Raw genomic sequence first — 9,778 nt, forward strand, 5'->3', positions numbered from 1 at the left:
GTGCAGTGAACAGTGCAAAATGACATCCTTAAACCAAAAAAGTAAAAACTGAACACCCAGGCTTACGCATGTCCGAAGAGAAGACCTCATGTCTCCTCCACTGCCCATCTGATCTATCAAAAGATGTTTACATCGTTCCAAAAACTTCACAACATGTGATGGAATGGACTAGTTTGTCTCGAAGAATGTGGATGTTGCTGTAGTTTGGAAGATACAAAGATCCAAAGCAAGTCTGGGCCACAGGGAAACGGACATCCGCATCATCAGAGTTGCATCTCACGATCGTCAGCTGCAGTTCTGAGAGGCCTCCCAAAGGCAGGCGGTCCGATCCATACATGAAAGCTGAAGGGACACAATGTGATGGTGATTCATTTAAGCAAACACCATATAATTTAATAATATAATTTAGGGGGGGGGGGGGGGGGGGGGGGGGGGGGGGGGGGGGGGAGACAAAAAAAATCACAGGAAAAAAACAAATTTCAACATGTGTGTACATCTGTTGTACATTCAAGGCAAGCACTCTACAACATTTATAGTAGTTTTGTTGTGATTAAGAAGAATTTAGAGGAAATTCCCTGTCACTGACATCCCAACAAACAAATGATTCTAGGACTCCCCTTCAGGTATACCAATCTCAAAAGCTTTGTGGAGCACATAAAACAAGGTCACCATATTAGTAAATGTTGAACACTGAAAACTAATAACCATTAGGCATTAAGGTTCTAAGTAGCAATGGAATAAATAGCATGGCTAAATAATTTGCGAATATGTTTGTGTGCAGTTATTAAAACCTATTAAAACAGTTGTTCTCTTTTGTGCCTGTGTTTTGCTTTATTAATAAAAATTAATTATTATGTAAACTTTTATAAATGAACTTTCAGTAGTGTCCAAAGTTCATTTTATTTGTCATTTAAATAGTCTCTGGCTTTCTGTATATAAGTCTTAAAACTTACTCAGAAACTTCTTCTGGTTTTCTTCAGAGAGGTCAAAGAAAACAGTCCAGAAATTCTGAATAAGTTCATCTGAGGGTCCACAGCTTTCATAAGTGGCACACTGAGGAACATTTCACAAGGACGCACAAAATGTTATATTATGATGCTCATAGTAACACAGTGTGCTAAATGAGAGCTGTATGTATACCTTTCTGAGCTCTGTCCAATCATATTCAGAAGAGCCATAAAGTAAAATTCTGATTTCTTCAGGCAGGAACATATTCCAGAAGTGCAAAGGGTTGCCATCAGAAAAACCTCTAGCAAATTCTTTAAACTGGCACTCCACAGATTTATTGAAAACAAAGTCGACATACAAGTCTACATATTTCTGTCTGTAAAAGATGGAATACATACACATAATCAAGTTTACTTACATATTCTTTCACTTGAGAGAAATACATCTCATCAAATTTATGAAATTTTCATAAAGCTCCTGAACTGTATGAACATAGCAATGTGAACAGACTTACTGCCTTACAGAATTTCTCGAATGTCAAGAAGATGAGTGAAAATAGCACAAATAAAGCAGAAATAAACGATCATGGTACCTGTTCACTTTTGTGACTGGGATTTCTCTTCCATTTGGAATGACCTCTGTGCCTTTCACCTGAAAGCAACTAGACTAATGAGGATATGCTTTAACACACTGATGTATAGTAAGAAAACAAAACATTGAATTCATCTTACTGTGAAATCCAAACAGAGCCCCTCCACAACATCTTCGTCTTCTGCCAGCATATTCCTCAGACTTCTACATTCAAAACAGCAGAAGCAAATGGCTTTCATTCAATATTCTATCTTAAAGGGATCTCCATATAAGCAGTGGTCAGTCTTAACCAACGGTCAGTCTTAACCTGGCTTCCACAGGGGCCAGTTCCTCCAGATCACGGAGAGTGGGAGTCTGACCTAGAAGTTTCTTGAACAGCGCCAGAGGGAAGCCCAAGTTCATACAGCAGTTGTTATACAAGGCCATTCCACAGATGACACCAACATAGTACAATTCATCGGCGGGACCAGAATTCTACAATGAACAGTAAACAAAATAGGTTCATTCATTTACCAAGCAACAGTAAACATTATAAGAAAAGCTACAGTCTGACTAAACAAACCTCAGCAGTGAACCAGAGAAGTCCAGAGTCCTCAGATGCTTGGACTACACTGGAAGCTTTTATCTCTTGTCCAAGGAGGGTGAAGAATTCTTTACGCACGCCCCCATAATCCATTCCATCTTCTTGTAAAAATGTCACCTATCGAGCCAATTCAGGTAGGTAAGACAAAAATTCTAGTTGTTTTTCATCACCGTAATTTTTGAACAACAATATATAATCCTGCACAAACCTTTAATGGAAAAGAATAATCAGGAGGATTTATTCTGAAGCGTGTGAATGTGTCTGCCATCACCGACTCTCTGCTCACATGCAGTAGGTTCTCACAGGCAGGGCTGCACAATAATTGTGTTCGAGCTTGTAAAACTTGTAAACCCTGGAAAGAAGAAACAAAATAGTAGTAGGTAAAATATAATACAGCAAGAACCGACACAGCGAGTTTCATTTCTATAAGCTTGAGAAAACTTACACTGAAAATAATGCACTTACACCTCATGTCAAGGATGAAAGGGTGGCAACTTAAAACATCTATATTTTTCTTTAAAATACAAGAGAAAAAGCATAATGTTACAGCAAAAACTCAAGCCCTGAATTGAAGAACAGAACAGTGTTCATAACAGAAGTGTTCATTTGTGTCCAGCTGGACAGGACACAGATATTAAATCAGCACTGGAAAATTCCCCATGCATACACAAACTTTAAATGTTTCTTCCCCCATGCCAGCAGAGTTGTCAACCCACCAAAGGCTGATCACAAATATTAACACATGCTGTAATTCAATGAAACCATATTGTGTTCTTAAATTAGAGCACTGGCTGTCACCTCATCGATTATAAGCATGAGAATGCTGCATGCTATGAGCATATAGCTAACACATACGTCACAACATGGTACATCCACAGCACGTTCACTCAGTGACAGGCACTGGTCAGAGTTGCCCTGTGTGTTATCTGTGTTTAAACCCATGGTTTTAATTTGTGTACTGGAGAAACGACATTTCACTACTATACGCCTGTGTCAATAAAAAGCATTTCTTACACAAAGAAAGAAGCAGTACCCACCATGAAATTTGCAAAAATTAAAATTTTTTGCTTATCTTCAAAGATGACTCCGAGTGAGACCTGTAAAAATGGGTAAAGTGATATAACAGTGAAGACACTAGCAGAGTTGCAGTAGTCTCTAGCTCACCACACCGTTTCGGGCTGAACGGTGCACCTCCACTCTCTCCTGTAACTGAAACACAACTAGAGATTTCGGTAACACTTTACATTAAGTGTTTACTTACTAACGTGAAGTAATGCATTAGTTAACATGAACAACACATGAAGTAACACATTAACAATAATTCACTAATGTTAAGTAAACATGTAACAGCCAAAACAGGAGCCGCAACTGTTACATGTTTACTTAACTTTAGTTCATTATTGTTAATGTGTTACTTCACGTCAGTAAGTAAACACTTAATGTAAAGTGTTACCGAAATTTCTAACTGCACTGAGTCCAGATTTGCTTATCTTTTAACTGTTTTGTAAGAAGTAAATGCTTGGACAGAGCCAAGTTGCTTTCCATGACATTAGCTACATTTCCTACAGATTTATGATTTGTTTCAGACAACAACATGTGACTGTGTTGAGACATATCACACTTGGTATGAGCATGCTATCCGAAATGCTGCTGATCACATTAAGGGCGTACTCACACTAGGCACGGTTTGCTGGTTCCGTGCTGGGGCCCGGTTATCCCCCCTCCCCACTCCCCCTCTGGCCTGCACTCACACTGGCTTCATCAAGCCGGCCCGAGCACGCTTACGTCATCACAACGGGACTTTATTTGGAATAAAAGCGCGCTCGCACACTATGGAGTTCACGATTCTCTTTTTATTGTATTTTTGGAGTCGTTTTGGGAGTGCAGAAACACGGTGCAAGCACAGATTTATCGATAATTTAACACAACGATTGTCTGCTAATCGCTTTGCCGCCATGACTGTTTAACGTGAGCGTCGCATCACTGACATCATGTTTGAGTTCCAGCGAAATGAACCAATCACACGAGGCACCAAGCGGGCCCGGGGCACGGATAGCGCTCACACTAGAAGCGAACCGTGCCCGAGTCCAAGTGAATCGTGCCCTGGCCCACCTCTTCAAGCGGGCCCGAGCACGGTTAACTGATCCGGGCCCAGGCACGGTTGGAGCGCTCACACTAGCCAAACGAACCGTGCTTCGGCAGGGAACAGTGCCCGGGCCCGGATCACAGAGCCTAGTGTGAGTACGCCCTAAAACAGGACTTGTATTTATGACTCAGCAGGAAGATCAGCCGCTCCCTTGAAGAAAGCTGTAATACCAAGATGGTAGACAGATCATAGTTACCATGTTTTAAATTATAGTTTCTAATATTATATAATGTAATAATATGCTTAACAATTAAGGACAATATAGGGTATAACTTACCGAGTCCAAAAAGACCTTGACTTCCCTGATGTAGAAAGAACTATCAACTATTCCTGTGACTCTCTGATTGTTTACCTGAACCAAAGTAAAAACACTTAGCAAAATTGTCTGATTTCAAAACAAATCACCAGATTTCAAAAGATTTAAAAAATTGAAAACATTTAAAATGTGAGCAAAAAAATAATGCTTACAGTATAGAGTTTCTGTAGAACTCCTAAAATGGAAGATAGTTCTTTCCAGTAGTCACAAATCTTAGTTGTCAACTGAGATATGAAGTTAACAGACACAAAATGAAACGTCTTGACCAGTGTCCTGTAGTAATAGTAGGGAAGTCTTGTCCACAGCCTCACTGAGGGAATTACACAAATAGAGAGTATGTACTTTGCTGTTTATAAAAAAAGCTTTTACTGTGTAAAATGTACATTTCTACTGATAACTCCCTGTTATTGTTGTAAGATAACTACTAAGACTTCAAAATGGTTACATACTCAGAACATGTGAGGACTCTTGATCCAGGTTTAAAATGGCACGGGCGAGCTCCAGAGCGAGCCGTGTGCCCTGCTGCCGTTTGTTGAGCACTCTGAGGAGTTCGGGCAGGATGAGGTAGATCCTCAGTGCCTCCACACCAGCTGTGGTGGAGCCCAGAGAGGGCAGCAGACTCTTCTCCACCACCTTCTGCACCTGAGGTCATTGACACAGTGTGAAGATCTCAGATCAGGGTTCATACACTTTTTTGACAATTAATTTCCATGACTTTTCCATGACTTTCAGGCAAATTTCAATGACTATACATTCTCTAAACATATGTGTAGACATGAAAAATAAGAAAAAATCCAGGCCAAAATTCCACAGTATATCATAAATTAATGAAAAGCCACGTGGTTTAATTGAAAAAATAAACATTTACCGTATTTTCAATATCAATATACGTCGCACCTACAAAGTTTTTTTAATGGAAAATGTTGTAGCTATAAGCCGTATCCGGGCTAAAAGTGAGTCCCCGCTTACCGACGGGTCTGGTTAACGACGGACTGGAGTTACGACCGACTTTTCGTAATTTTGGTGCAGTGCTGCACAGTGGAGTGTAGTGGAGTGGTGTATAGTGTATGATAAGCTGAAGCAGCGCAGCCTCCACCGTAGCCCATCTCGACAACGCGATCGCTCTTTCTCGCGTTGTACGCACGCAGTTTTTTTCTATACTGTATTTATGATTAAAGCGTATCTAAATCTAGGGTCACGCTTAACGACGAAAACTGCTTTACGACAGACTTTTCAGTCTCTAACCCCATCGTTAACCGATTGGTTAACCGCACATTTTGCACGTGTCCTTGTCTTTCTCAAACCACAGCTTGTATTTGTCCAACTGAAGCAGCCATTGTTGAATCGGCATTTACCAGCATTACGCTGATTTACATGTCAAAGTACAATCTACAGCTCCGTTTGGAGTCCGTCGCTAACGCAGCGAACTAACGTGTGAAGTTACGTTAGCGGTCCGCACAATGAAAAAAAAGGCTATATATATATTTCTTCCGGTTATCAGAACGACAAACATTTATTGTGTCAAGCAAATTTCCATGTCTTTTCCAAAACATTTGAGTATTTTTATTTTTTCCAAAACTTATCCAGGCCTGGAAATTGCTATTTTCAAATTCCATAACTTTTCCAGGTTTTTCATGACCGTACGAACCCTGTCAGATGTCAGTCTCACTATTACAATGTGAAGTTTCCAGTCTACATTTGGTCTTATCAAACAGTGGCTTACCTCTGAAAGAACCTTGTCCTTTTTGGACATTTTCTCAAAAGCAAGACGAGCCAACGTCAAATCTAGACCAGAGTGCTCTGAAGACGTTTTATAATGTTTGTCACTGCAAACATTAAAGGATGCAAAATTTACCTGCTACTATAATATGACAAAACACAAATGCGAAAAGACCTTGATGTAAACTCTTGACATAAATATAAAAAAACAAAAAAACAAACCTTTTGTCAGAGAAGCTACCATTGATGCATGAAACTGAAGAAAACATCCTCTTGATTTCCCTACATGACAAAGAAAACAGCAGACTGTAGTTTAACATGTTAACGTTTTAAATGTCACAGCATCAAAGCCCTCCTCGTTCTAACAGTTCTCTTCCACTGGCTCCAGTCTGGCCATGTCTTTCCGTCTTTCTGCCTCTCTGGTGCCCTCTGGTGCTTCACATCCGCATGACAGCCAAGTTGAGGGCTGTTACAGGCTGGCCATTAAAAAATGGAACAATGGAACAATGAGCTCATTCATACCTTTTGGCTTTTCTCCAGTCTTTGGAGTCACACTGTAAAATCCATCTGTCTATAATCTCATCATCCAAAACTGACGTGCCTCTGCACAGGTTCGGTTTTGACGTGTCCATGTGCAGCTTTTCATTCTTTGACACATGCACAAAACATTTCAAAATGGTAACAAGAAAATGAAAAAAAGCTAATATAATTTAAGACACTGCAAAGTGCAATTTGTCACCTGTTTATTGCAACATCCAACAGAAATATTTCCTCCAGCGATAATTTTCGCAATTGTCTGATTTGGGTCACAGTCTGTGCGCAATAACATAAGAATGTTGTTACAGAGGTGCAACGATCATTTACTTGTCACAACATTAAATACATTTATAGGTTTCCAGAAGTATATTACCAACCTGGTGGCAGATGTACAGGAAGTGGCACGCACTGATTGGTCCTTTCTCCATTTCCCAGCTGTCCTTGCTCTCCACATCCAAAGGAGTAGATTGTTTTGGATCCCACCAGCGCTAGAGTGTGATGTCTTGAGGTCAAGAGAACAGGCATGCACATTAACTACTGGTGTAAGATATCTGAAATTAAAATAATGATTTAAAATGCAAACAATAAAGGAAACGTATTTATAATTGTTTATATCTGGTTTATAAATCAAAAAGATGATTTTCCAGAATAAGAATATAAAATCGTAACAAATTATATGACTCAGTCACACTATCATACATTTGCAGGGATTTCCATACCGTCCACAGGCTATTTGTAACACCTTTGAGCCCCAGAGTCCAGCTAGCAGACGGGGTCGAAGCTCATCTCGGAATGAATTATGTCCAAGCTGCCCATAACAACCGGATCCAAATGTGAACATCAGACCTCCCTAAAAATTAAGAGGAGTCAATTCAGCAGCTGCACTCCATCATCTTTCATTAACTAATTAGTGCCCTAATTCAGCTTCTAGCTGCCTTATCCAGGTCACCAATCTGAACTCGTCAGTGATTATATAAGTGCACAATTATCATTTTACTTTTTCTCTGGATTTAAACTGAGTTCCTAGTTTTTGCAATAGCTTTTATTTACATTATTTCCCATACAGTCAAAAAAGCATTCCAGTTCCAATTCCTCTAACATATGTTAATAGGAGCAGTCACACTGAACCTGGGGGCCATTTCTGCATACAAGCTGTTTTGGTACAATATCGTCATTTAAAACGTGATACAACAAATCAGCATGACCTCGCATTTAAGGTCTAACTCCATAGCCTCACTCACGTCTCAGGTGAAGTAGAACTTGAATGCAAACTATCTGGAGGTTCTCAGATACTGTATTGGGAACCTGACATTATAAGCCCACTTATAAGCCTGACCTTTGCCAGAACAGCAGTATGGTCTTCCCCACATGAAATTAACACCATCATCTTGTGGTTCAAGCCTTTCACACACTCCGGATGGTACCTATCTACGAGAAGATGTTACGATGAGATTAGAATTATTGCATTGTATCGCCACACTTGGTGGTTAATCAGTGCAACTTGGTTAACCACATACAGAGCTGTGGTCCACATCACCATTACACCACCATAGAAATGTTAGTACCTTGCCTGTCTCCCAGACCTAGCTGGCCGGCATTGTTCCTGCCCCAGCCGAACACGGCTCCAGAGAGAGACAGGGCGAAGCTGTGGTCTCCTCCAGCGCTGATCTGAGCCAGTGGGATCCCACACAGAGACTTGAGGGGCTGAGGAGAGAGAGAGTTGGGTTCTCCCTTCCCCACACCCAGCTGACCACTGGAGTTCTGGCCCCATGTGAATAGTTGACCATCTGAGAGAAAAAATAGAGAGTACTTTGTGTGTGTGTGTGTGTGTGTGTGTGTGTGTGTGTGTGTGTGTGTGTGCGCGCGCGCGCGCGCTTACTGCTCAATTTATACACTATTGACTTTTTATCGGGTTAAAGCAGAATACCTTTAGTTAGAATGAGTGAATGGTCGTTTCCACACGCAACTTGCGCTATTTGTCTGTTTGTCACGTTGCTGAACGTCCTACCCACGCAAACAATACAACACATAGCCAGATTAACAAGCGTAATAGCAAAATTCAGTCAACGACTTATCGCAGGTATCACTGCGTTCAGCCAAAAACACACCTGGGTATGTTCGTATGATCACTGCAATTCCATTGCTTCACTGTCCCTGCCTCCGACACAAGCACAACGTGCTTTTTACCGCTGCTGACAAACTTAGCTCGCTCTTTTTTCAAATCCAAATGTAATCCTGCAAAACATTATTGTTACATTAGCGTCCATTTAATAACCGCATACAACTCTACTGGGTTGGCAGTTGACAGTGATCCTGGCAATTATGCCTCATTTCAAACTTACGTTTGTGAGGACTCCTGGTGTCTCCTTGTTTTGGTCGTTTGTCACTCTGTCCATTTGGAATGAATACGGTCACTTTTCCGTCTTCACCAAGAAACGCAATGAGTTCGTCGTCTCTGACAGAAAAATTAGTAATTTTCAAAGTGGCAAAAATTTGCTTAAATACATTCCCGAGGTCCTGATTTAAAGAATCATATTCCACCGAGGTCAGTCCATCCCAATAAAACATAGTGAAGTAAAATAATAAACGAAAAACGTGACCAGAAGAAGCAACGCGGACTATATCGTTCCAGAAAACGCGAGGACGAAATGCGGCTTTAATAAGGCAACGTTAAACGAAACCGCCTATAACAGCTGGAAACCGAAACCGAAACATGCAATTAAGACGCTGATTCCTTCTCATACATGCAGTGTTCACATACCTAAAGTGTTTTAGGATTTTAATTCTAGCAATAAACAGCTCTCACTATGTCTGACAGACTCCGTCTACTGATACGAAGCGGATTGGATGGATTACAACAGATATGAACTATACAGAAATAAACAAATAAATACATTTAAACGGCTCCCAGAGGCGACTCTGTTCCTAGGTTCCCATC

At 40.6% G+C, this 9,778-nt stretch overlaps 1 protein-coding gene across 3 annotated transcripts; it reads right to left on the minus strand.

Moving 5' to 3' along the window:
• Nucleotides 1–1,540: 1,540 nt before the first annotated feature.
• LOC143476859 (putative E3 ubiquitin-protein ligase HERC3) lies at nucleotides 1,541–9,513 on the minus strand. 3 transcript variants are annotated; one of them, XM_076975247.1, is made up of 20 exons: nucleotides 9,183–9,512; nucleotides 8,949–9,075; nucleotides 8,768–8,844; nucleotides 8,406–8,627; nucleotides 8,177–8,268; nucleotides 7,560–7,690; nucleotides 7,218–7,342; nucleotides 7,043–7,116; nucleotides 6,826–6,950; nucleotides 6,526–6,585; nucleotides 6,308–6,410; nucleotides 5,034–5,226; nucleotides 4,737–4,894; nucleotides 4,546–4,620; nucleotides 3,160–3,219; nucleotides 2,331–2,636; nucleotides 2,102–2,239; nucleotides 1,899–2,013; nucleotides 1,680–1,743; nucleotides 1,541–1,599 (listed from the first exon to the last, which is right to left on the minus strand). In XM_076975247.1, the coding sequence occupies exons 1-19, from the start codon at nucleotides 9,406–9,408 to the stop codon at nucleotides 1,736–1,738; spliced, it is 2,415 nt and encodes an 804-aa protein (XP_076831362.1). In that variant the 5' UTR covers nucleotides 9,409–9,512; the 3' UTR covers nucleotides 1,541–1,599; nucleotides 1,680–1,735. The 3 variants fall into 3 exon arrangements, with proteins under 3 accessions (XP_076831362.1, XP_076831363.1, XP_076831364.1); XM_076975248.1 differs by lacking the exons at nucleotides 1,541–1,599; nucleotides 1,680–1,743; nucleotides 1,899–2,013 and having other exon boundaries at nucleotides 2,331–2,474; nucleotides 2,588–2,636; nucleotides 9,183–9,513; XM_076975249.1 differs by lacking the exons at nucleotides 1,541–1,599; nucleotides 1,680–1,743; nucleotides 1,899–2,013; ... (1 more) ...; nucleotides 2,331–2,636; nucleotides 3,160–3,219 and adding an exon at nucleotides 3,542–4,429 and having other exon boundaries at nucleotides 9,183–9,513.
• Between the last annotated feature and the right edge of the window lie 265 nt (nucleotides 9,514–9,778).

Source organism: Brachyhypopomus gauderio, chromosome 15, assembly GCF_052324685.1.
Source record: "Brachyhypopomus gauderio isolate BG-103 chromosome 15, BGAUD_0.2, whole genome shotgun sequence".
Classification (NCBI taxonomy): Eukaryota; Metazoa; Chordata; class Actinopteri; order Gymnotiformes; family Hypopomidae; genus Brachyhypopomus; species Brachyhypopomus gauderio.

What these genes read in the sequence shown, in the direction of transcription:
- LOC143476859 (XM_076975247.1), bottom strand. Translation starts at nt 9,408, where the DNA reads ATGTTTTATTGGGATGGACTGACCTCGGTGGAATATGATTCTTTAAAT. An exon ending in GATCATACGAACATACCCAG is followed by an intron (nt 8,845 to 8,948) that starts GTGTGTTTTTGG and finishes TTGCGTGGGTAG; the next exon opens with GACGTTCAGCAACGTGACAA. An exon ending in AGGTCTGGGAGACAGGCAAG is followed by an intron (nt 8,269 to 8,405) that starts GTACTAACATTT and finishes ATCTTCTCGTAG; the next exon opens with ATAGGTACCATCCGGAGTGT.